This window comes from Balaenoptera musculus, chromosome 15 (genome assembly GCF_009873245.2).
Source record: "Balaenoptera musculus isolate JJ_BM4_2016_0621 chromosome 15, mBalMus1.pri.v3, whole genome shotgun sequence".
In the NCBI taxonomy this organism is placed as follows: Eukaryota; Metazoa; Chordata; class Mammalia; order Artiodactyla; family Balaenopteridae; genus Balaenoptera; species Balaenoptera musculus.
The window spans coordinates 36,278,053-36,305,939 of record NC_045799.1 but is presented as its reverse complement, the minus strand read 5'-3'; the positions used below and the strand labels follow the sequence as shown (position 1 = coordinate 36,305,939).

The 27,887-nt window shown below is 38.3% G+C and overlaps 1 protein-coding gene across 1 annotated transcript in view; it reads right to left on the bottom strand.

Moving 5' to 3' along the window:
- The window catches only part of PLCB4 (phospholipase C beta 4), a 415,887-nt gene that overhangs the window by 150,811 nt on the left and 237,189 nt on the right, over nt 1-27,887 (bottom strand). Inside the window, 2 exon segments of the mRNA XM_036826365.1 lie at nt 6,911-7,009; nt 7,091-7,246. Of these exon segments, the coding sequence (XP_036682260.1) occupies nt 6,911-7,009; nt 7,091-7,120 (129 nt within the window). The 5' untranslated portion in view covers nt 7,121-7,246.

The window sequence follows — 27,887 nt, the reverse complement described above, 5'->3', positions numbered from 1 at the left end:
TTTCACTGTAAATACAAATAATGTGCTACAATTCAACTTTCTACTTTTTGAGCTGGATATCCTAATTCTGTGGGTACAATTGAGTTTAAATTACCTAAAACTGGGAATGAGATAAAAAGATGGCTATGTATCCTTTCCACGTTATACAGGAACACTGTCTAGAGACCCATCCAAGGATGATTTATTTCTCTAGAAGAATGCCCCTTTGTTTGACTTATTATTAACTGTAGTTTAGGGCCCAGATTTTCTGAAGTTAGCTAGATAAGTTGCAGCCATTTTTTGTTCTATAAGGGATGCATGTGATTTGTGTCTGGTAGAAAAGACAACCTCAGGGGTTACGGTTTTATTACCCTCCAGGGCAGTAACTGGTTTTGTATCTAACTGACAAAGCTTGTTGCAGCTTTCCTCTCCTCTTTTCCTCCAGTGCTCTTACAACTAGACTTATCATCCTGCTGGTGTCCTCACTGAGGAGCTAAATAAATCTTTCAGTCAAAATACTTTCTATGAGGATGTGTTTTTAGTTTTTTGCAAATTACACTTGTTAAATTGTTTGCTTCACTGATGTGCAGCCTGGGGTATGTAGGGTGCCTGGGCCTTTTGGAGCTTCACTGAGTGCCCTACAGTTTGGTTTCAGAACTGCCTTGGAAAGAGGCCAAGTTCGGCCTGTCCCACTTGGCCTCACTTTAGCTTTTATTGATGCTGTACTTCCATATTCCTCTGGGATTGGCAACTACCATAACTGTTTCTGTTTTCCTGGCGGCAGTTGTGAGCACCAAGGGGCTCCGTTTATGTGTGTGTGCAGAGGAGAGGTTTGGGGATGGCGAGTTTGGGGGGGGTGGTTAGTAATAAAGACCAAGGCTTTGCCAGAAAAGGGCACTCCAACCCGGCAGCCTGCCTCAGATACAAAATTCCACAGGTGAGGAAAAGGGGCAGCCCAACCCAAGCTGGGACTTGGGATGTGGGGTGGGGGGGAGGGGAGTCAGCTATAAAACATTCAAATCTCTGCTCTGGCTGCCACTAAGAAGACGTGGCTGATGAAACTGCAGACCCCAGTTAAGCAAACTGAGAGCTCTTTCTGCGTGCTGGGGAAAGAGGATGGTATTCTAAAATCTGGTTGTAATTTAAGCTAATTGTCTAGAAAACTGTGCTGTCCAATAAGAGAGCCACCAGCCACATGTTGCTATGTAAGCTTTAATTAAAATTAATTAAGATAAAACCTCAGTTCCTCAGTCACACTGGCCACTTTTGTTGTTGTTGTTGTTTTGTTTGTTTGTTTTCCAAATGCCAAACTGAATTAATTTTGCTAAAGAGAAACTCTTGCACTCTAAGAAAAATAAGTGCAGGCTAGATTTTGTGCACAGGTGGGGGAAAAAGCCCTGAGATTACCAACTGTGCATCACAATCCTCTTCACATGTGGTAACAGGCAGCCCAGATACAGACCATGTCCATCACTGCAAAGTTCTGCTGGTGACCACTTCTCTAGAAGGACGACAAACCACTTTTTCTTTCAAGGGAGAAAGGTCTTTAAAATTTTTGTGTGTTTAAGTATATCCGTTGCCCTTCAAAGTTACGCAAAAGCAGAGGTCTCAGGAGAGTCTGGACGGGAGAGTTTCAGCTGGACAAGGAACCACACTGCTCAGGATGAGAAGGGACCAGAATTTCCCATTTTCCTCCTTGGTTTGAGAGGGAGTTTTTTTTTTTTTTGTCTGTTTGTTTTTAATTGGAATAAGAGGCATATGGGAAAAAGGAAAAGGGTGTATTAGAAAAGGATTCTGAGGGAGAGATCAAAAAAGAAAAGAAACAGCAACATGCTTCTTGGTGGAAGAGTGGGGCAAAAAAGAAGGCAATGAGAGAGACACCTGTTGCCCCGGCTGACCTCTGAAATTTATTCCTCATGATATCTATTGTCTCCTGTTGCACGCTGTAATTCTCCTCTGCTACCAACAAATTTTTAATAAAAGCCTATTTCACACAACATCCTTTTTCCTGAGGTTCGGTGATATAATGGGTTTAGGCAGAGAAATAAACTAGAGCAGGGAACAGTCCTGGGAACAGAGAAGTAAGAAGGCATTGAGGAGCTGAGTGATCACAAGGCAGCTGTAGGCACCTAGGAATTCTAGGAAAGGCTGGGGAGAGCCCTGAATAGCCAGGGGATGGGGTCTTCAGCCCTTTAATAAGGACATGAAAGGCAAATCAGGATGCCAGTTGAGTTAGAGGCATTTGGGCTGCATGTGTGTTAAAAAGCATTGCTGTTTCTCTCCTCTGTGATAGAAAAATGTCTAAAGATTTTTACATCACTTGTTGTACCACTTAGGAAACTAAATATATTTTTCATGTAAGTAACTTAAAAGTCAAGTGAAGTTAGATAAAAACAGCTTTCAAAGTGGCAGGAGAATACAATCAGAGTCTACAATGCAGGCTGCAGTTCCTGAAATTTTGGGCTACCTCAAAAGAAATCCCTCAGCAGAAATAATAAAATAATGCTTAAATACAGTTGCACTAGTTGCATTTATTGGCAAAATAATACATATTTTTAAAACAGTGGCTAGTAAATACTATTTTTTTCTGACCTAGTGAATGCTCACCCACTGATTAAAACACTTCCTTGCCTTCTTTAAACCAATACGTGGAACACAATTTAATGTTTACCCAATCCTTCAGACCGTCATGATAATGTTAGTTGCCATATGGTGCTGAAGGTGTTTATGCCCCTTCACAAATGGTCCCTTTGCTGTGGCACTTTTGGGATGATCAGGTTGTGTTTTCTATAACTCCTGTTCCTCCCACTTGCTGTCAGCTGTCATTTCTCCCTGCTGTTCAGGCAAAAAACTGTAGAAACAAACCTTCTCTGCTTATATTTGGTGCCTTGAATGTTTTAATGGCCGTGACTCCAAAGTACTAAATCTTACAGGATAGGGAAATACAGTTGAACCTTGAACAACGTGAAGTTTTAGGGCTGCCAACCCCAGTGCAGTTGAAAATCTGAATATAACTTTTACAGTCAACCCTCCATATCCGTGGTTCCGCATCTGCTGATTCAGCCAACTGCGGATTGTGTGGTACTGTGGTAGGTATTTATTGAAAAAAATCCGTATAAAAGTGGACCACGCAGTTTAAACCTGTGTTGTACAAAGGTCAACTGTAATAAGAACAACTGGCTACAGCCCCATTTGAAACACTATTTGGCTTTCTGGTTTGAAAATTAATAAAGGGAAACCTTACTAAAATGGAGTCAGGAAGACAGAAGGAGGAGCTCTCACAAGGTACCACTGGACATCAACTATGGGAAGAATTGTCAGCTGAAGACCTCAGAGAAGAATCATCAATAGGAAAGAATCATCAATTACAGGCCCCCAAAAGGAAAAGATGTGCATGGCATCTCCCACAAGATACTGACTAGCCCAGCAACTCAGCCTCTGAGTAACCTGCCAGCTCCCTGAACTCACACTTTTCTCCAACGGATTTTTGTTCAAAACAACCCCTCCTGACTTCCTCCTTTTTCTCTCTACAATAATGTTCCTCTCCTTTGTTCTATGGACTTGTCTATGGCTTTTGCTATAGCTTGCTTGTCACAAATTGCAACTCCTCTGCTATTCCTAAATAAACCCATTTTTGCTGATAAAATAACTGTTTTATTTTTAAGGTCAACACCAGTTTGATATGTTTTATGAAGAGACATTATTTACTTTATGAAGCTAAAAATTTTTTGCTTATAATCCTAGTAAAACAGCACTTAAGAAAGTTGAAAGCTTAGCGAGATTGTATTTAATACTTGTTAAGATTTCTTTCCTTCTAGCTTTACCTCATTTTCAGAGGAACCTGGAAGAAAAGTAAATGCCTTTAGAAGTGCAAGTCATCAGTATTTTCTAAATATAAGTGAGTTATGATGATTAATAACCAAAAAAAATCATGAGAAATAAAAATGATTCAATGATGATAAACTTCCAGTTCATCAAATCACATTTCACTTTATCAAAAAAAAGTACTCTTTCTCTAATTGGTTTCTGCTTATATGACAGCAGAAGAGATACTCAGCCAGTGATTACATTTAATGTCTTCAAAATGACCTTCTCTGAGGAACTGGAAGCCAGGAAGTATTTTTTAATTATCCTATAGATTTCCAGAGCCTGGGAAACTGCCTCAGAAAACCGCAAATCTTTTGGGATACTCTAGCAGATTCAGGGAGAGATGTCACTCGCCAGCTTATAATGAAGGGCAATGGCCATCATCGTGGTGGCGCTGGTACTCAACCTAGACCTGACTTACCTGGGAGAAAAGGCTTGGAAATGCCTCTAAGTTAGCCCTTGGCCTTCTTCACCAAGTTGTGTAAAGTGGACAAAAGTAGTCAAGCACACTTTCTTTGCATTTGGCTTGAACTCTATCAAGTTGTTGATATTGATAATTTTTAATTTAAAAGATGAAAATTTGATATGATTTACCCTAATATTTTGAATGTGTTGAAGTACAGATTTCCACACATGTCTCAAGGACCTCTCACCATTTCAATTATCAAGAAAATGAACAAACTATAATAAAACCAAACTGAGTTGGAATCAATTGTATCTAAAATCCCCCCCTTTTTTTTAACAACATCTTTATTTGAGTATAATTGCTTTACAATGGTGTGTTAGTTTCTGCTTTATAACAAGGTGAATCAGTTATACATATATCCCCATATCTCCTCCCTCTTGCGTCTCCCTCCCATCCTCTCTATCCCACCCCTCTAGGTGGTCACAAAGCATGGAGCTGATCTCCCTGTGCTATTTGGCTGCTTCCCACTAGCTATCTATTTACATTTGGTAGTGTATATATGTCCATGCCACTCTCTCACTTCACCCCAGCTTACCCTTCCCCCTCTCCCTGTCCTCAATTCCATTCTCTACATCTGCGTCTTTATTCCTGTCCTCCCCCTAGGTTCTTCAGAACCATTTTTTTTTTTATTCTATATATATGTGTTAGCATACGGTATTTGTTTTTCTCTTCCTGACTTACTTCACTCTGTATGACAGACTCTAGGTCTCTCCACCTCACTACAAATAACTCAATTTCATTTCTTTTTATGACTGAGTAATATTCCATTGTATATACGTGCCACATCTTCTTTATCCATTCATCTGTTGATGGACACTTAGGTTGCTTCCATGTCCTTTAAAATCCCTTTTGATACTAGATATTTACAGTGAATTTGGCAATTGTAGGCATTCTGCTAGTCCCTGGAGAGAAAAAGATAAGTAAAATATGGTCCTTGACCTCAAGAAACTCAGAGTATACTAGGAAAGACAAAAACATTAAATAAAATGTGAGTGCAGTGTAGTATGTGCAAGGGTAGTTTAGTGGTAGCACAAAGGAGTGATCAATTCTTATCAAATGGGTCAAGGGAGATATCAAAGAGTAAAGATTTCTCATCTGGGTTCTGAAGGATAAATAGGAGTTTTCCTGTCAAACAAGGAGGGATAAGTGCCTTTCAGGAAAAGGCAGCAGTAAGCACAAAGCATGAAATAGAATAGTTTATTGGGGGAATTTTAAGTGTATCCTTAGGGTTAAAGCAGAGAGTGTTTGTAGAAAACTGGTGGAAAATGAGGCTGTAGAATTAGGCAGGAGCCAAATTATGGAAGACCTTGTATTTCATTCTGATGAGTCGCCTTTATCCTACATGAGGGAGTCATGGAAGCATTTTAAATAGAGGAAGAAGAGGTTCTGATTTGTATTTTCAAGATTACTCTATGACGACAACTATGGAAGAGGAAAAACAATTAGAAAAAAGACTAGAAGAACTGCAAAAGAGTTAACAGCGGTTGCCTCCAGGTGGTAGAAAATTGTTTTGTTTCTTCTTATAGCAGAATGCTGTTCTTTCAGGGAAGCAGTAAAGTTTCAGTAGTATAGATAGCTGTCACCACAATACTTTAACTCAATATGAAGAATACTGACCACATTTGGGTCCATCCTTTGCCTTTCTCAATTCTGTTTACACAAAACAACTATGGTATAAATCTAGAGAGTATTATGATACATATTTTGGAAAAACCAAGTCAACCAGTTAGTGAGTTGTGTCAGCCCACAGACCTCACGAAAAGGCCTGATGATCTGAACACCTGGGAGGCCACCACGATGAGCCACATACATTCCACTGATTTTGAAAGGAACCAACTGTGACTCTGCATGAAGTCTGAACAAGTTTTGCATCTTACTTCGCCTTAGAGGCAACACACACCCCTCCACAAGTCACCTCAAATTCAAGTAAACTCTTAAGAAAAACAACACGTTAACAATGTAAAGGAGGATTCCACTCTCCGTCCTAAACCTTCTGAATAGACTGGTGGCCCCAAATCCCTGGTTTCTAGAAAGCCAGGAGCCATCGCCACCTTGCAAGGCCACACGCAATAAATAATAGAAGCAGAGGCACGCAAAGCTTTGGTCAAACTGATGTCTATAAACGAGACGAGCAAAGCACGTGACCAGCACAAAGTCCAATCACTACTACATTTATGACAAATAGAAAGTGTTATGAGGAAAGCCTGCCAGAAGCACTTCATTAAGCAAAAACTATTATTCCATGAAACTCATCTGTAAAACAAGCATAATAATGGCAACAATCTTATAAGGTTATTATAAGGAATTGAACAAATAATACACAGGAAGTGCTTAGAAAGTTGTCTGGCACACAGTAAGCACATAATAATTTATAGTATCATCATTATTATTATATCTGGCACAGGGAGAGTGCTCAGTAAATTATAGTATCATTATCATTATTATTATATCTCATAACTTTGACTCTTTCCAACTACTCCAACTTATAAATCTCCAGGATGTTCTTACTTATGTCAAAGACTATTTACTCAATACTGTGATTAAAATGAAATAATTATAAGAATGTTTTGAGAGAAACGATTAATAATACTTCTTTACCTCTTCATATCTGTCAAAAACTGCTCCTTCTTGCAAAAACGAAGGAACTTCCTTCTGCCAATTAAATTCATAAGGTTTGGCCATGATTATATTTAAGACCTGAAAATGAAAAAGGGTATCTCATTAGTGAACACAATTAAAAAACAAGTGAAGATCAAAGGTTAGTCATTTGATATTTACGTGTTTGCAAAAGCTTTTCTTCATACACATGGACTAAGTCCATAAATTGTCTTTTTTTTTTCTTCTTCCCTTCATCTGACCCTGAATTCCCTTCTCCTGGTTGTTTGGTGATCATTTGGTGATTGTTTGGGAAGCTTCCCCCTTCCTCTTCAAATCCTATAAAATAATTATGTATATATAAAATCTGATGTCATCAGATAAAAGAAAGAAACCACACACCTAAACCTACATATAGCAGAGGACTGTTGCAAAGAGCGAGAGGTTCTACAAGCCTCCACTACAAGATGAGCTTATGGCCAGGGGGAGTCGACAGGTGATGGGGCTGTAGAATCAAGTAGGAGTAGCTGTAATTTTTATTTCTCTTGGTCCTCTCTTTAGCCCTCTCTCACCCCCTCCTCCCTTGGGCCATGCAGTGAACAACAGAATGTCTGCTTTGTAGCATAGGCAGTGAGTATGACATTGAAGGGAGACTGGCATTGTCCAGAGTAGCTGCCTACACTTAGGAAGAACTGGGTGTTCCTTTTACCCACCCTTCTTAGCATGCTGCACCATGGTGTGCATGCAATAACTGTAAACAGGGCGTCTTAAATGAAAAAGATCACCAATTAGAATCACCAAATATTTGAGCAATGCAAAGAACATGGAAGGCAGACACCAAACACAGTAAATAGAAGAACTTACACCCAAGAATATAGAGTTAACAGGACAAACAGAATCTGACTTTGACTTAAGGATGGCTGATATCCTCAGAGGGAGGAAAGAGTGCATTCTTGTCCCAAAACACAATTAACTACAGATTCTAGAAATTTTAAAAAGATTGTTATAGTCAAACTCCTAATAAATAGGTGACCTGCACTGTAGAGAGAATTCATATGAAGTGCTGAGTCAAGGAATTCTCACAGAATACAACACAAAAAGAAACAGAAAGCATGACTGAAAAATTTAGAGAGATGGAAAATGGAAACAGAAGATTCAAAAACCACCTTATAGAAGGATGTCTTCTATTAGAAGGAGAGAAAGTAAAGCCAACGGAAAGATGGGAACAATTAAAGGAGTAGTAGAAGAACATTTCTGAAATCTAAATATTTGTGCTCTCAGTGTGAAAAAATCCAGTGATGCAGTAGGTATAAACGGGGGAAAAAGATACACACGCCTAAACATTCCTTGAGGTGACTAAGAACAAACAATATGAAGAGAAGTTATGAAATTTCTCAGAGATGCATGGAGAGAAGACAATTTAGAATTGAATGGAAATCAGCATGGAATCAGGCACACCATCAGAGTATTACACATGAGAAGACAGCGGAGCAATAACTGCAAAGTTTTGAGGGAAAGTAACTGTGGACTAGAAACTCTGTGACCAATGGAATAATGGTTTAATTGTTAGGAGAAGATATATTTACAGACTTTCAAGGTATCAAAAAGGTTTAATAACCTACTCTGAAAGAGTTAATGCATTATATATTCTGTCAAGAAGAAAAAGAAATATAGAAAAATAAGAGATATGGCAAGTAAGGTTGGAAGGAAAGAAGGAAGGAAGGAAGGAAGGGGAAAGGAAGGAAGAAAGGAAGGAAGAAAGAAAGAAGAAAAAAGTTTTAAAAAGAGACAAATTTTACTCTTAAGTCTTATGTATTATACAAAAAGAAAAAAATGAAAAGAAAAATATATAGAAATTACAATCTAGCATCCAAATTCCAGATTATATCAACACAGGTAGGTGCTGGAGGGAAGGAAATATGGAACAAAGGGAGGTAAAAAACATTTTAGGAAGTGCAATATAGGTAGTTAAAACTCTAGATATTGGCAGAAAAATAGAAGATCAATTATGAGTGTTAAAAATTTAAGAATTTTCCTAATAGAAAATTTTAAATGGAAAGTATAACTTGCAAATAAATGAGGGAAAAAATAGAATGAAGAAATGTGAGCCTCCTTTAAAAAGGAAACAGATAAAAGATGCGGGAAGGGAGGGGAAAAAACGAAGAACACACAATAACTGGAAAACACAAAGTAAAATGACAATATATTACTAACTATAATAAATATGATTTGGCTAAATCCACTTATAAAAGACAGAGGCTGTCAAATTAGGCAACATTATAGTTGTTTACCAGAAATATTTATAAAATAAAAACTATATAGGAAGTTTGAAAATGAAGGGATGAAAAGAAGAGATAACAGGCACACGCTGGGAAAGGAACAGATGTAACACTAATAATATTAGACAAAATAGACATCAAGGAAAAAAGCAAGAGACAGTGATAAGTCATATTAAGAGAAGGGGTGATCAAAATTATTTAAGTCATTAACATTAGATATGTGACCACACAGCATCAAAACATAGATTGAAAAACTGAAAATACAAAGAGAAACAGGCAAAATCACAAACATATTAGGAGATAATGATTCTCAGAAATTAATGGAAGAATACTGAGGATTTGAAAATCACACAAATTTAACCAAAACAATTTAAATGACTCAAGTTAACATAATTTAAATATATTATTTAATGAGTTTAGCATCCCCCCACACACATATATCTTTCCTTCATTCTCTCTTTGTACCCGGCTTCCCCAAACACATAAAACAACCTCAAAATCTGATCACGATTAGGCCACAGAGAAAATCTCAGTACTTTTCAAGAGTCAGAAATTACAGTGGCCATGCTTACTGACCATGACTAGGCCAACTTATAAATTAACGACAGAGAGTGTGTAAAACCTACACACATAGGAATTAAACATAAACATACACACTTCTAAATAATTCTTGACTTGAGCAGAATAGTCAAAGCAGAAATTATAAACTTCTTAGAAACGAAAGATGGGAGTACTATATATACATTAAAACCTAACCCCAAATAGTAAAACAATGACTGGTAAAAGTTAATTATTTTCTGAATATGCATATATTAGATAAAATTTGGCAGGTGTTGGGGAGAGAGACAGAGAGAGAGTTGGGGTAGGAAGGAGGATGAGGAAGAACCATAAACTCACAATATCCATGATGAAAGGTGGCGTGTAAATACAGAGAGAAGGTGAACACCATAAGAGATACTATGTATAACTTTAACCAAAATATTTGAAAACTTAAAGTGGATGTTTTTCAAAGTTAAAATAAATTTGGCTCAACAAATGAGCAGGATGCTTAAACAGACCAGTGATCTTGGGAGAAATTGAAAAAAATCGTAAAAGGTTAGGCCCAGATGGTTTTACAGGTGAGTTCTACCAAATCTTCTAGGAAAAGGTAAATCCTGTGTACCTACATTTTTCTAGGACATAAAAAAATAAAATAAAATAATAAAATAAAATAAAGTTACTACCCAACTCATTTCACAAGTCCCTTATCAGACCCTGACAACGACACCACAAAGGGTTAATAAGAAACCAACCAACCAACCAACCAACCAACCCTAGAGCTTATTCTCACAGAGAAAAACCTCTGGTAAAATATAAACCAATCTATTCCAGAAAGTTACTGAAAGAATAATTTGGGATGTTTCCACACTGAAAACAATCAATGTGATTCACTAAGGAGCAAAGTCTAATACGTGCACACATTACAAGATGATGTGAAGCTGAATGTGAAAAGTCTCTAACACATACCATTACATGAAAACCACGTTTTTGCAGCAAGCCATGTAATGATATGGAATAGGAACAGTGTGACACCACTTACCTAAATACACAGCCACAGAATGACATGAACAGTGTAGTAAAAACACACACACACACAAGGCAAAACTATATATTTTTCTAGGTAAATATTCATACATACAAATAAATTGTTAAAAAGTTTGGAAAGAACCTTGAAAATTTATGACTCTGCTTACTTCTGGGGAGGGAACAAAGCTTGGGGCTGAAAGTCAAGATATCTTTCCTGTTATCTCTGTCCTGGACTTTTTTATTATGGGAATATATTCCTGCATTCATGTGCTGCTTGTGTAAATAAAAAAGAATGCAAATTTCAAAAGGGGAAAAAAAAAGTTGAAATCACACAGATAGGCAAAGGCATGAATCTTTAGTCCCAAATAATTTAAAGCAGACGAAGAGCACATTAGGACACGTTTCAAGATAGCTTCTTCACAATGGCAACCATTGGTGTTTGAAGGAGAAACTCATCCAATATTTATTCCTGACCAGGCTAAAAACTGATGAAAGCATGAAGGGCATTCTAACCAGCCCAGACTGAGGCAGGAAGGGCCCTCCATTCATCAGTACCAAGGCCTCGCATGGAAAGCCAAGGCAGACAAGCCATGCCAGTGGGAGAAGAGAGTCCATCCGTGAGTAGGCTGGTCCATGTCTCAGTCTCCCACAATGGCTGTGACTGGGTCTCTCTTCCTCTCTCTCTCTGCTTCTCTGTTCCTCTTCATCTGCCTCGCTCTGTGTCTTTCCATGCCTATTTCTCAGTGTCCACACACACAGTCCCTCCACCCAAGGCGGTGTCAAAGCAAGCTTCTAGTGCAATGATATGCATTCCTGCCTTCTATGGCGTAAAACAGGTCTGCAGAGAAAAACGGACCTGCAGACCCCCCTCAGGCTGTCATGGGTGTGTTGTTCAGTTATCTATAATAAGATGAGTCAACTACAGGGACCTAAGTGTTAGCATTAAAGAAGGATGAAGAAACAACATGGTGGCTTCCCCGGTGGGCGAAACACCTCTCCTCTGCAGGCCTTTATGTGTTCTATGATCTTTCCACTCCTGCCAACCATCCTTTTCAATATTTCCTTTAGTTTTATTTTAAAGGGAATAGCAACAAGGGGCTTGCGATATGAAATGCTCATACCAAAAATGAAATTAAAAGACAGCTTATATCAACTTGTATCATCTTTCATTGGTTTAACTCCGGTTCTCCCAGGATCTTTTCAGTAAAAGGACACATGGCAGATGTCCTCAGTACATGATGTTTCTCCGATTTCACTACTATCCTTACTACTAAAATATTCATTCTACCTTGGGTACTAATTCCATCATAATGGTCTAATTATGTGAAGGATGTTGGTGGGGGCTAATGCAAAGAGGAGGGTAATTGTGACCTTAATCTCTAAAGAGGTTGACAGTGTAGGTAGGAGCTCATCTCACTGCTTACTTTTCCTGAGCTCTGGATTTCTGAACAAGTTAGTAGCATTTCAGAAAAATGACATTGGAGTATCCTGAATTTTCCCAATTTTAAACAGGATTGGGGGAAGGGGGACTGCTCCTTGAACTGTCTCGGAAATACTTCCTCAGATCTGGCATTAGGGCCAGCGGCTGGCTTATTTTACGTAGATGGTTCAACTATGACCTGCAGAGCAGAAAACACTGGCCCAGCCAGTCATGTTTAATAGCAGTTTGATCGAGGTAATTGATTATTAAACGGGAATAAATGAGGTATGTGTCACAATCCAAATGACTCCAGAAAAAATTAAAGGGACAAATAGTTACTTCTTTTAAAAGTCAGGGAGCGGGGAACTGGCTACTCTTTTTGCAATGATCTCAAAGCTCCACCCACAGCTAACTGATAAAAAACCAAAAAGCAAACAAAAAACAAAACGCTTTCACTGCCATGCCAAAGTCTCCTCTCCTCAAATTCTCTGGTTGGCCTTCTAAGGTCTCATTTACAAGATACTTCATGGTTCAGTTGTCTCCTGGAAGAACATTACCTCACCCCACAGAGCCCACAGGAAAGGGTCCTTCTTAAGGAACACGGCAAGTAAAGGAGAATTTACACAAAGAATGGATATAGAACTCAGTACCTTTTCCAGAGTAAACACCTTGAGCGGCTACTGGAGGGAGGCCAGTGGGCTTTTAAATAGTCTCATTGTTTCTAAATTCTTACGCAACTGGAATGGATTAGCTGTTACATTGGCTACAGAGGAAAAACTCCCAGGGTTGCAGGGAGGGGACGAGAGAGAGGGGGAGTCCCTAGAAGACCTTGTTTCAGAGCAAGTGGCAAAAAGCTCCTTTTAAAGATGATGAGGGACTGAAAGCGTTAGTGGGGAGGACCACCAGGGAGCTCAGGTCGGCTGTGGAGTTCCAAATACTCAAGGAGGATGTGCCCATCACCCAAGAAGATGGCTTTCCATCCACTCACCCATTCAGTTGGGGTGAACCGAGGAAGGGCAGCTCTTTGTTTGCTGGTCTGCTCTGCCCCACATCTTTAGATCTGCTGTCTGGTCTCCCTGGCTAGAGGGTGGTCTTCAAAGCTTACCAGACTACCTATCCCAGATATGCTAGCTCAATTATGGAGTCAACTCTTCTCCCAGGCAAGTTGGGTCAAAACTTTGGCAAATAATTTTTTGTTTCTGGACCTATGCCTCATGTTCTGGTAGAGAGCAGACAGGGGGATGTACACGAGATCAGGTATATTTAAGGTCCTGGGTATCGCAGGCTGAATCACGGCCCCCAGAAGATACCTATATCCTAATATCTGAAACCTATAGGCATTACCTTATATAGCAAAAAAGGACTTTGCAGATGTGATTAAGTTAAGGATCTTGAAGATGGAGAGATTCTCTTGGATCTTCCCAGGGGGCCCGAAATGCTATCACAAGTGTCCTTATAAAAGGGAGGCAGGGGGAGATTTGACACAGATGAAAGGGGAGGCAATGTGACCACTGAGGCAGAGATTGGAGTGATGCGGCCACAAGTCAAGGAGTGTTGGCAGTCACCAGAAGCTGGAAGAGGCAAGGCACGGGTTCTTCTCTCCAGCCTGGAGGACGTGTGGTCTTGAAGACACCTTGATTTCAGACTTCTGGCCTCCAGAACTATGAGAGAATAAACTTCTGCTTTCAGCCACTAGTTTGTGGTAACTTTTTTAACAGCAGCTCAAGGAAACAAATACAGTGGGCCCACTGAAGCTGGGCATAGCAAGTTGCCAAATCAATCTGAAAAGGAGAAGGGACAGCTCTACCTTGAGGGATGGGCATTCAACATGTGTTTGTTCAACTGAATCGAAGAAAGACAGAAAGAAAAGTAGAATAGAATGTCATCTAGAAATGAACTCAGATAACTCCTGTCCTATTCCAATGCCCCTTTGAAAAGTAATTTCTATAGTATATCTTTCCCCTGGATCCAAATGCTATTTAACAGTTTTGCACCTCAGCAATAAATACGAACTTTAAATAAACCCTGCAGCTTCCCCCAAGCCAACCAAGACATTCTCCACTTTTTGTTTCTATTTGTGAACAAATGAATTCGTTTGAAAAAGTGCTTGCTTCCACTTGATAACATACAGCTCTCAAGTAAACAAACAGGCACCATGGGTCAGTTATGGATTTTCTTAAGTGAAACTTTTACCTTTTACCTTCCACCTTACAACAAAAAAGTTCCATAAAGAATTAATCCCTTCCCTATCCAACCATATAAATCCCATTAAACCAAATAACTCATGGCCTTAAATGACCCCATGTTGAGAACAACCAACATTTTTTCCCAGAACACAGAGGGTTGGGATAAAAATTCCACTGACGAAAAGTCAATTAGTTGACTCCATCAAGCACATTTCAACGTCTTGCTCCTCAATCTTTAAATAAGGTAATCCTTATATTTCTAAAAACAGAAGTACAGCTACAGCAGATGATCCAGAGCCTTTAAATAAATGGCTTTACTTCAAGTAAGAATTTAATTTGACACTGATATATTGCATCATTAATGACAATTTCTCCATTTGCTAAAAATAACTCCATTTTAATCAAGCCATTAAATAACCTTTTTAAAAAGCATATAAAGGGTGCAGGACTAAGAAAATGATAATAGGCAATGTCCAGGGTTGGAGGTAAGGGCATTCTTGTATAGTTTGATGAAAAAGAATTTTGCAATACATTTCTATAGCCTTGAAAATGTATACAAAATCTATGTACAAAGATACTTTCTCACTGCTGTGCTGTTTATGGGAGAAAAAAGTCATCTTTATATAAGCAACAGTAAGCAATTGGTTACATATACGATAGTATTTAAATATTCTGTGCCCATTAAAAATAATGCTTTCAATGAATAGTTCTTTGCTGAACAAGAGCAAATTTAGAATAGTTTCTAAAAATATTCACAACTCTTGTCAAGCAAATACAAATGCTCTCAATATATTATTAAGCAAGTAAAAAAGCTGGTTACAAAATTGTTTGCAAGTATGATCCAAACTTTTTATGTTATGTACACGTTCCTTACACACACACAAACACACACACACACTTTTTAATAGAGGAAAAAGACAAGAAAAATATACAGCAAAATGTTGTACAAACAGTAGTTACATTGTGGTGACATAATTTTAGGTGATTTTAATTTTTTTAACACTTTCTGTATTTTAACATTTACAGTGATTATAATTTTTATATTCAAGAAAAATGCTGTTGAAAGTAAAGAGAAGATGACATTAAAATTATTTTTTTCACATAAATCAATTTTTATGTCCATGTTTTCCACCAGAATTCCTGGCAAGAACAAATACCAGGAAGAGACTAATACATAAAGCTCTAACATGTTCTTTTCCTTTCAAGATTTAAAATCTTGACTGTACATCAGGAATCTCACACACACCAGTTATAACTGATTCTTAGGAAGGAGTTACTTAATAATACTGACTAAAACTTGGGTATTAACTCTGAAACTTCTAGTATGCTTATGTTTAGAAATAAAACAGATTATGGTGGTGCTGGATTTAGTCTTTAAGGAATTCTGAACTAAAGAAACTTAAGGCCTTTGCCATGATTCATCTATTAAATTCATCATAAATACATAATAAGTATATTTATTTATTAATAAAACACCACTTGATTCAAAATAATTTCCTGGAGTTTATAAAAGACACAAATTAAATAGGAATAAAATAAAAACAACAAACATCTACTCTTTGACTCTATCTCCCCTGGTCAACATTAATCATACTTAAGAGGTAAACATAATATTCTTAAAACTTAATAATTACAAAATAGATGAGTAAAAATATTAAAATGAATTGCCTTTATAAATTTATTAGGTATAATTATGATTATATTACAGGGTTCATTATATCAGAATTTTACAAAACATGTCTAAAAGATGCTTGACTATCCGGGATATTTAGGATCAGCTTCATTTGAAGATAATGAATAACTGTTAACATATAATTCAGTCTGTAATGACCAGTTTTTAAAGAAACTGGAATATGATGAAGTATATAGTTTCCCAAGAAAAGAACTGATTTGTTTCAAAACATTGTTTGGCTGTTCATGTCCACCTGCAGCAATTCCCTTGGAAATGACTTCTGGGGATACATGGCAGCCCTCCAAGATGCTGAAATTGTGTTAAAAGTAATTGTCTATGACTATGGTTCTCTGACCTGATAGTGCCTTGCTATTCACCTCTTCCCTCTCAGTTAAGTTTCTCTGAAGGACTCAGGTAGAGACCCGGGTTTAGGGACCAAGATTGGTGAAGGAGGATTCCGTGTCAGATGTTCAGAGCAGCAAGTATGAAGCTTTCTGAGGTTCCATTTCCTCAATATTTAGTAAGTCCTTGGCTTAACAGTATTACGGGGAGAGACCTTCAAGATGGTGGAAGAGTAAGATGTGGAGATCACCTTCCTCCCCACAAATACATCAGAAGTACATCTACATGTGGAACAACTCCTACAGAACACCTACTGAACGCTGGAAGAAGACCTCAGACTTCCCAAAAGGCAAGAAACTCCCCCACGTACCTGGGAAAGGCGAAAGAAAAGAGAAAAAACAGAGACAAAAGAATAGGGACGGGATCTGCACCTCTGGGAGGGAGATGTGAACGAGGAAAGGTTTCCACACACTAGGAAGGCCCTTTGCGGGCGGAGACAGGGTGTGGCAGAGGGGGGGAAAGCTTCGGAGCCACGGGGGAGAGCGCAGCAACAAGGGTGCGGAAGGCAAAGCAGAGAGATTCCCGCACAGAGAATCGGAGCCAACCAGCACTCACCAGCCCAAGAGGCTTGTCTGCTCACCTGCTGGGACGGGCAGGGACTGGGAGTTGAGGCTCCAGCTTGGGAGGTCAGATCCCAGGGAGAGGACTGGGGTTGGCTGTGTGAACACAGCCTGAAGGGGGCTGGTGCGCCACAGCTAGCCGGGAGGGAGTCCAGGAAAAAGTCTGGAGCTGCCGAAGAGGCAAGAGACCATTGTTTCGTGGTGCCTGAGGAGAGAGGATTCAGAGCACCACCTAAACGAGGTCCAGAGTCGGGCATGAGCCGCGGCTAACAGCGTGGACACCAGAGACGGGCATGAGACGCTAAGGCTGCTGCTGCAGCTACCCAGAAGCCTGTGTGCAAGCACAGGTCACTATCCACACCTCCCTTCCTGGGAGCCTGTGCAGCCTGCTACTGCCAGGGTCCCGTGATCCAGGGACAACATCCCTCGGAGAACACACGGCACACCTCAGGCTGCTGCAATGTTACGCCGGCCTCTGCCACTGCAGGCTTGCTCCACATTCCGTACCCCTCCCTCCCCTGGACCTAAGTGAGCCAGAGCCCACTGATCAGCTGCTACTTTAACCCTGTCCTGTCTGAGCGAAGAACAGACGCCCTCAGGCAACCTACAGGCAGAGGCGGGGCCAAATCCAAAGATGAACCCCAGGAGCTGTGCGAACAAAGAAGAGAAGGGAAATCTCTCCAGCAGCCTCAGGAGCAGCGGATTAAATCTCCACAATCAACTTGATGTACCTTGCATCTGTGGAATACCTGAATAGACAATGCATAATCCCAAAATTGAGGCGGTGGGCTTTGGGAGCAACAATATATATATATATATATAAATTTCTTTTTTTTTTCTTTTTCTCTTTTTGTGAGTGTGTATTTGTATGCTTCTTTGTGTGATTTTGTCCGTACAGCTTTGCTTTTACATTTGTCCTAGGGTTCTGTCTGTCCATGTTTTTTGTTTGTTTTGTTTTTTGTTTTTGTTTTTTTTTAGTAATTAGCACTTCTTATCATTGGTGGATTTGTTTTTTGGTTTGGTTGTTCTTTCTTTCTTTCTTTCTTTTTCTTTTTTTATTACTTTTAAAATATTTTATTTTTAATAATAATTGTTTATTTTTTATTTTAATAACTTTATTTATTTATTTATTTATTTTCATTACAGGAAAAAATCTGTAAAAAATACAAATACATGCAGGCAAAACAATACACTACTTAATAACCAAGAGACCACTGAAGAAATAAAAAAGGAAATCAAAATTACCTAGAAACAAATGACAATGAAAGCATGACAACCCAAAACCTATGGGATGCAGCAAAAGCAGTTCTAAGAGGGAAGTTTATAGCAATACAATCCTACCTCAGGAAACAAGAAACATCTTAAATAAACAACTTAACCTTACACCTAAAGCAATTAGAGAAAGAAGAACAAAAAAACCCCAAAGTTAGCAGAAGGAAAGAAATCATAAAGATCAGATCAGAAATAAATGAAAAAGAAATGAAGGAGACAATAGCGAAGATCAATAAAACTAAAAGCTGGTTCTTTGAGAAGATAAACAAAATTGATAAGCCATTAGCCAGACTCATCAAGAAAAAAGGGAGAAGAGTCAAATCAATAGAATTAGAAATGGAAAAGGAGAAGTAACAACTGACACTGCAAAAATACAAAGGATCATGAGAGATTACTACAAGCAACTCTATGCCAATAAAATGGGCAACCTGGAAGAAATGGACAAATTCTTAGAAAAGAACAACCTTCCGAGACTGAAGCAGGAAGAAACAGAAAATATAAACAGACCAATCACAAGCACTGAAATTGAGACTGTGATTAAAAATCTTCCAACAAACAAAAGCCCAGGAATAGATGGTTTCACAGGTGAATTCTATCAAACATTTAGAGAAGAGCTAACACCTATACTTCTCAAACTCTTCCAAAATATAGCAGAGGGAGGAACACTCCGAAACTCATTCTACAAGCCCACCATCACCCTGATGCCAAAATCAGGCAAGATGTCACAAGAAAGAAAACTACAAGGTCAATATCACTGATGAACATAGATGCAAAAATCCTCACAAAATACAGCAAAAGAATCCAACAGCACATTAAAGGATCATACACCATGATCAAGTGGGCTTTATGCGAGAATGTAAGATTCTTCAATATATGCAAATCAATCAATGTATACACCATATAATAAATTGAAGGGATAAAAACAACCCATTTACAATAAAAACCCTCCAGAAAGCAGCATAGAGGGAACTTATCTCAAACATAATAAAGGCCATATATGACAAACCCAAAGCCAACATCGTTCTAAATGGTGAAAACGAAACCATTTCCACTAAGATCAGGAACAAGACAAGGTTGCCCACTCTCACCCACTATATTCAACATAGTTTTGGAAGTTTTAGCCACAGCAAACAGAGAAGAAAAAGAAATAAAACGAATCCAAATCGGAAAAGAAGAAGTAAAGCTGTCACTCTTTGCAGATGACATGATGCAATACGTACAGAATCCTAAAGACTACCAGAAAACTACTAGAACTAAACAATGAATTTGGTAAAGTAGCAGGATGCAAAATTAATGCACAGAAATCTCTTGCATTCCTATACATTAATGATGACAAATCTGAAAGAGAAATTAAGGAAACACTCCCATTTACCACTGCAACAAAAAGAATAAAATACCTAGGAATAAACTTACTAATTAAAGATAATACAAACAGATGGAGAGATATATCATGTTCTTGCATTGGAAGACTCAACATTGTGAAAATGACTATACTACCCAAAGCAACCTACAGATTCAACGCAATCTCTATCAAACTACCAATGGCATTTTTCACAGAACTAGAACAAAAAATTTCACAATATGTATGGAAACACAAAGGACTCCGAATAGCCAAAGCAATCTTGAGAAAGAGAAACAGAGCTGGACGAATGAGGCTGCCTGACTTCAGACTATACTACAAAGCTACAGTAATCAAGACAGTATGGTACTGGCACAAAAACAGAAATATAGATCAATGGAACAGGATAGAAAGCCCAGCGATAAACCCACACACATATGGTCACCTTATTTTTGATAAAGGAGGCAAGAATATACAATGGAGAAAAGACAGCCTCTTCAATAAGTGGTGCTGGGGAAACTGGACAGCTACATGTAAAAGAATGAAATTAGAATACTCGCTAACACCATACACAAAAATAAACTCAAAATGGATTAGAGACCTAAATGTAAGGCCAGACACTATAAAATTCTTAGAGGAAAAAATGGGCAGAACACTCTATGACAAAAATCACAGCAAGATCCTTTTTGACCCACTTCCTAATTTAAGGGAAATAAAAACAAAAATAAACAAGTGGGACCTAATGAAAATAAAAGCTTTTGCACAGCAAAGGAAAATATAAACAAGATGAAAAGACAACCCTCAGAATGGGAGAAAATATTTGCAAATGAAGCAACTGACAAAGGATTAATCTCCAAAATTTACAAGCAGCTCATGTAACTCAATATCAAAAAACCAAACAACCCAATCCAAAAATGGGCAGAAGACCTAAACAGACATTTCTCCAAAGAAGATATACAGATTGCCCAGAAACACATGAAAGAATGCTCAACATCACTACTCATTAGAGAAATGCAAATCAAAACTACATTGAGGTATCATCTCACACCAGTCAGAAAGGCCATCATCAAAAAATCTAGAAACAATAAATGCTGGAGAGGGTGTGGAGAAAAGGGAATCCTCTTGCACCATTGGTGGGAATGTAAATTGATAGAGCTACTATGGAGAAGAGTATGGAGGTTTCTTAAAAAACTAAAAATAGAACTACTATAAGATGCAGGAACCTCACTACTGGGCATATACCCTGAGAAAACCATAATACAAAAAGAGTCATGTACCAAAATGTTCATTGCAGCTCTATTTACAATAGGCAGGACATGGAAGCAACCTAAGTGTCCATCATCAGATGAATGGATAAAGAAGATGTGGCACATATATACAATGGAATATTACTCAGCCATAAAAAGAAATGAAATGGAGGTATTTGTAGTGAGGTGGATGGAGTTAGAGTCTGTCATACAGAGTGAAGTCAGAAAGAGAAAAACAAATACAGTATGCTAACACATCTCCTGTTATCCAAATGCACGTGTTGGTACCCTTTTTGTATGTACCTGCTTTCCCCTCCAGGATCTTGAAATGCTGTTCCCAACTCATACCATGCTGACCCCCTGCTGCCTGGCTGGGACCCAGCCTGAGAACAAGTTTCCATATTCACCTGGTTCTGTAGCCTGGTGGGGCCCATACATGACTTTTGGGCTGTACATCCCAACCTCCCATCTGCTGTGTCCCACCCTTAGCTCAGACCTCTGACCACCGATTCCCCTTGAGGGCTGCTCAGATTGGTTTCTGGGTCCTCCAACGTGGGACCACGCCCTGGGTATATACTCATGGGGTGCGTGGTTTTCTTATCCACAGAGACTCCCTCTTTAGAGAAGGCCTCCTGGGCTGTTCATAAGGTCTTCTCTCTGGTGCCCAGCCCTCCATACTTTGCCCTTCATTTGCCCTGGGACTCGCAAATTATTATCTGCCACAATTATTAGGCAAAACATCACCAACATGAATCACATGTATCAAGGGAGAAGAAAGCTCTCTTTAGAGGCCTGATTTTGCCTTAATTATCTGCATATTTCAAAGGAAAGATTTTTATTTTATCTTCACTTGAACAATCTATTGAATGTTGCCTTGGGCGTGTGTATGGAATAAGTCTGAAGACTGCAAGACAGGACTTCACAAAAAACAGGGACACTGTTTTGGACTAGGACCAGGCACACATTCAAGAGCTTGAAGAATCCTTTATTGTAAAAATGATTTTCTTATTAAGATAAACATACACAGACAATGGGTTCAAATTTAATCAAGATTCCTGGTATTTAAACATTCTCCAAGTGATTTTATTACTAGGTCTTTGCTGTTATTATACAAGAGTCATAAGATGAGAATAAAGTATAAGGCCATGCATATTGGAACTGAGTCCAGACCATAAAAGGAGAAAATCAAATAATTTCCTTAGGTTGTGAGCTAAAAGGTATCCAAAATTAACCAGCTTTTATATGTTCATACACACAGGTGTACCACATGACCTGAAAATAAACTGTGGTCAAAGAGTTGTAACCTAAATAATCCTCAAAATCTCACACAAATTCAATTATCTCCTTACATGTTCAAAATTGTTCTACCTCCATTCTCAAAAGCTTAAAACTAAGGCTAGAGATGGAACTAATAAAACAGAGACAGTGAGAAAAAATTTCATGAAATTTAAGGTTTTAGGAGGTTGACTTTATTTTTTTCTATTCGTGCAAATTCTTTCCAAAGTCCCCAAACCTTTCTCTTTTTTTGTTTTTTTGTTTTTTTTGTTCGTTTGTTTGTTTTTATGCACAAAAGTACAATTAGTCTGAAAGGAAAAAGAAGCAAAATCTTTAACCTCAGTTCATTTATGGAAAAAGTGTTAAAGGTCTTTGTGTTTTTGTTTTTGTTTTTTTTTTCCCCAGGTGTGGCATCATATAATTAACCATTATTTCCAACAAGGCAGGGAACTTACTGCGTACATTGGTTTATGTACATGAGAATGCACAGAAAAACCAGATTCGTGTGTTAGAAAATGTGCCGTCTTTGGCTTTGTCCAATAGACCAGCAGGACACTGAACATTTCACCTGCTTCACTACCATTTGCCTAATAAATACCAGTACCAATGGTCACACGATTTGAAATAGGTCTTCTAAGGTGACATTAGAAAAGTGAATTAGAATGATCCAAATTTTATGGCTCTATAAATAATTTGGTCACACCCTAAAAAAGGGTCTGACTTTAATTATATATTATTGGTTCCACAATTAATATTAAATTAATATGACCTATGCAGCTGGCTGGAATGGAAACGGCAGGACAATCAGAGATGGATGACCTGGATTCCAGTCCCAGCTCTGTCCCAAGTACTTGTGGGACCTTGAGGAAGCCCCTTAAGTTCTTGGAGCCTTAGTTTCCTTGTTCGTAGAAACTAGAGGCTGAAATAGTCATGTTTCTGATTCCTTCTAGTCTCGGTGAGTGTGATTAAACATTATTTGGGCTGCAAATAAATGTAGATGTTATTTAAGAACCATATATGTCCTTCCTGAAATATATTTTATTTCCTAAAAGGAAAGCCACATTGAGACAGCTTCAAGTAAGATGAAAAACAACGCATTACTATTGTGTATTGAGGAGCAACTGACAAGGTGATGACATGGTGACATTTCTAGAACAGCTCTCCAGTATCAAAGCAGACTTTCAAGATGCCAGACGCTTGCCCAATGCTGGTAAGGTCAACAGCCTTCAAATAATTGTTCCTTTCATACCATGTGTGCTTTTGCGGGGTTATTTTGAAATGTGTCTGCTTCCATTGCTTATATAGAAACTGAAAAACATCCCTCAAGGCCCAGAGGCATGGGAAGGATATCGGGGGTCAGAGAAGTCGGATGTGAAGCAATTCCCAAGAGTTCACATCGTATTTTATTTTAGCAAATGTCGCTAACTTCTAATTCAAGCCATATCAGCAGGCTGGGAAATGAGAGCCAAAACAGAGCTTTTGTAACTAAATTCCCTGCCCCTTTGTCAGACAAGCCCTTGGTTCCCCCAAGTGTCAGCACTAATAAGCAAAGTTATTGAAAATCGCTTGGGTCCCTGTGTCTGCAATCAATTATTTTGTTTCTTAAGGGGTAAAGTTTGACCCAGTCTATTCTGAAATGCTACAAGATTGCAGGCATGCTTTTAAAGAAAGAAGTCAGCGACCTGACCTGGAGACTAGGAGGAAGACTCTCTCATTAGGCAAGAGAGGCTGGATTTCTTGCCATAACGAGAAATCAAAGTGGCTGCTGTCACCACTCAGCCCTGATGGAGTAGTTGGGGGCTCATCACCGCCGACCCTCCAAGCTTCACACAGCTCTTCCAGCCAGGGTACCCAGTATCGATGTAACAGCTTACATTTTATCAAGTATTTTCACAGACTCTCTTTAAGTGAGAAATCATAACGCAACTGCAAAATGTGCAAAGCAGAGCTCAGAAAGCTAAGCCTCCCTCAAATGATGGTAGAACCAGAACTGAAACCTTTTAACTTTAAACTCTCTGTCTGACCTTGGTTCTCATGATGAAAGTTCCTTATATTCAGTAAAAACAATAAAGATATAGCCTCCGACCAAGATAAGGGGAAGTCATCTTTTCCTGGGATTGTATTTAAGCTGCTTTAATGAGAGATAGTTAAACCAAAAATGAGGATTGCCTCCACGGAGGAGACGCCTAAGTTACGATCACTATCCAATTTCCTACTTTGAACTTAGCTAAGGACAGAAATCCTTGTTACCCAGCTTCAAAATCAGGAAATACAAACATTATTCAAAAGAAAAATGAATTTGTTTCTTATATTTTTAATGCTCTCATAAAATAATTTTCACTCTAAAAAGATCACTGTGTCTTTAATTCTTAGCTTTGTTTTTAGAGTAGTGTTCTAAATGTGATGGAGAAAACTTAGTTTCATCAAAACATCAGGATCTAGTCACTGGGTGCCTGACGTGCTGGCCTACGATGTTATTTTGGAATATTTGTAGTGGGCATTTTAACAAAATTAATGTGGTTGCCTGCATTTAACTTGGATGAAATCACAAGTGTTGAGTAAGCCATTACATATATTTTTATTTTTATTTTTATTCTGCCCCAATTAAAAACAACCCCCAAGGTGAAACAGGAAAGGAAATGGGATTCAATTATGACCCTTACATGAATGTAAGTTAAATCAGGCTCTGTGCACAAAATATCTACTGTCACTAAATCAATTATCATGCCCTGAAGTTTTAAAGAGAGAAAGGCTTACAATTAAGGTATATTTTGACTACCTATGTCACACCCTCCCACGGCCAACTTTCCTTAAATAATAAAAAGCAGCTTTGCTCAATATCACCATTTCCTACGTATAGACTCAATAAATGTCTTAAAATATGGAATCTACCTCACCTATTCTGTTCAAAATGCCATTTTGAGTAGTTGGACCTCTTAGTCTTCAAACTCAATGTCCTTATCTTGGCCCTGGTCTTTCTTAACCTCCCACCTTCACCCTATACTCTACTGATCCTCTTTCCACCTGTCTGTTTCATCCACCCCTTTGTCCCCGTCTTTTTTGCTCTTTGGATTCTCCTTCCCATGGCAATCCTGTGGTATCACCATCCTTTTCTCCTCTCCAGGACTTCATTCCTTGTTTTCAGTGGCCTCCTAAGATAAGACCCCATCCCTACTGGTGCTCTTCTAGCACTTCAGACATCCAAACATGTCCTGAGCAGAGGTCACTGCTACGAAATGACTGCTTGGAAGGATGGGTCAAGCTATCAAGAGACATATAAAAGTGAGCAACACAAAGATCTCCAAGAAGGTTTTGTTTTTGTTTTTGTTTATAAAGCAACTATGAGGCCAAAAAGAAAAAACTGGCTTTTTTAATATGAAAAACATCTGACCTTTATGTGAACTCCAACCTTAGTGAACTAATGGTGGTGAAGTAATTGTTTAAACCTTAATGCAGTCTCAGGGAGGACTTCAATCAAGGGACATAACCATCTCAGCAAACTCTTTTGGATCCCACCATTGCTTGGATTATTTTGTACATTCTGTGCCACAATTTTAAGAAGCATATCGACAAAACAGAGAACTGGTGAAGGAAGTCATACTATTTAAGCAACAAATTATAAAAGAAAGTTCCAAGGATTTCAGAGTTAATTTGAGCTCTTCTGTAACTGGATGGACATAGAGGTCAAAAACGGGTGAACTGAGCCCTCAGCCCTACTGGGGGAGCTGTGATAGAACTGATACAGTTGAACTGCCCATCCAATACCCATCCTATCCTCTTTCTGACTCATGGCATGTAATGAAAATCACCCGAAAATCACCCACATGGAAAAGGGAGTAATGTAAACATTCTGTGTTCATTCAGAGGAAAACCTCTGTACCAAAGATCAGTGGTCTCAGGAATGTCTATTTTAAATCAACATCAGGAAAATAAGAATTATTTTACAATGAAGTTGTACAGTTTCAGAACAGATACTTCTAATCACTTAAGGATTTAGATGTTTCTCTGTTCTTGGAGATTATAAAGGGATTGTTGCACTGGATGAGATGAGGTTAAATGTCCCTCTAACATCTTTTCAGAGATAAAGCTGGGTTAGTCCATGTCACTAGGGCACTATCAGCCTCTTTCCAAATTCCTCTGACCCAAAGAAGTCTAAATACTATCTCACTTCAAGTTTGCAATGAAATGATTTTTGGTGTTTATCCTGTATAAGAATATTGGTTAAAGTTTACGCAGTAAACAGTTAGATACACAGGGATTGATTGGGGAAATGTTCATCCAATATTGCATTTGCAAATAGTCTTGGAGCTAATAAAAAGCAAAACTTTCTACTCCTTAAAAGCCATCGTTTTGCCTTTGCTTTGTGGACTGTAAAAGAGATTCTTGGGTCAAGCCATCAAGGAGACCACAAAAAGCAGTTTACAAAACAACGATTCATACTGACTATACTAATTAAGACTTTTTTTTCCACCTTAAACTATAACTAGCAAAAAATATGAAATCAAAGCTGTGGGCTTCAGACTTCGGTCATTTTTGGTCACCTGTTTGCCAGTCTCTGGAAAACAAAGAGTTTCAATTTCAGAATACCAGGCCAATATTTTAATTTTGGGAAGTTACAGTTAGTTTGCCATATATTCATCATTTTAATTTTATTAACTGGATACAGTATCCTTATTCAACACTTGTCAGAAACCCTTGTACACTGCTTTGCTGCTAAACAGCTGTGACATGCCACCCCCAAATGGTATTTTTAATATTAAATAACTGAAGTTTATGGGTGGAATTTTCTATGTTGTTAACTTCTTTTAACAACATGGAGACTAAGAGAATTATTAAGACAACAGGCACTTCAGCAGCAGTTAAATGACACTGGTGCAAAGAAAGGGAAAACATGTCTGAAATTTCTGTGTTCTGTTCTCTGTTTAAATTATGGAAATTATTGTTGTTTGGCTTAAGAGAAAGAAAAACACAAGAGATCTGAAGAAATGAGATATAAGATAAACCATGAGATACAGATAAATCACGCATACTCTTATTCAAGAAAGTTCCCATCTCTTCTTCAGTTTATATCACAAAGTAATTTTATTAAGGTTTTATAGAAAGGTCACTATTGCATTTCTTTAATACTAAAATCTATCTCAGCATACAGAAATCCCCCGTGAGCCTGAAATATTAGTTCAAGACTAAGTTTATTAAGGTTTTGGCATGACTCAATATTAACTTTCTCCAAACATGACAAGCATTTTCAAATCAGATAAGCTGTGGGATATAAAACTGTGGCTCACAAAAATAAAATCAGGAAAATGGCATCATTGCATATTAGTTCTTAGGGATTAACTTTAAATATACTCTAAAATTGTGAGGGGGCTTATCAAAACAGTTCATTCTCTATTGGCATTTTCATTTCACAAAGGATCAGATAGAAACATGGTTAAGGTCTGTGTAGCATGCTTCGAAGCAAACTGATATTTTTAAGACAAATTCTAATTCAAGTGCCAATACTAACTTTAGCATCACAATCCCTTCTGTCTCCTAATACCTTCATCTATGAGTTGAGTAATGATTAAACAGAGAAATGTCTGGTCTCTCTGTACCTGAGTCTGCTGAATCTGCTATCTTAAGTTTTCAAACTCACATATTCCAGGAAAGGTGTAAAGTTTATCTGATATAATGAATAGCAGAAACCTGTTATTTGGCAATGTATGACATCACTGTCTTGGTTTTTAAAAATAAAATCTTCATTGATAACAAACATGTTGGAA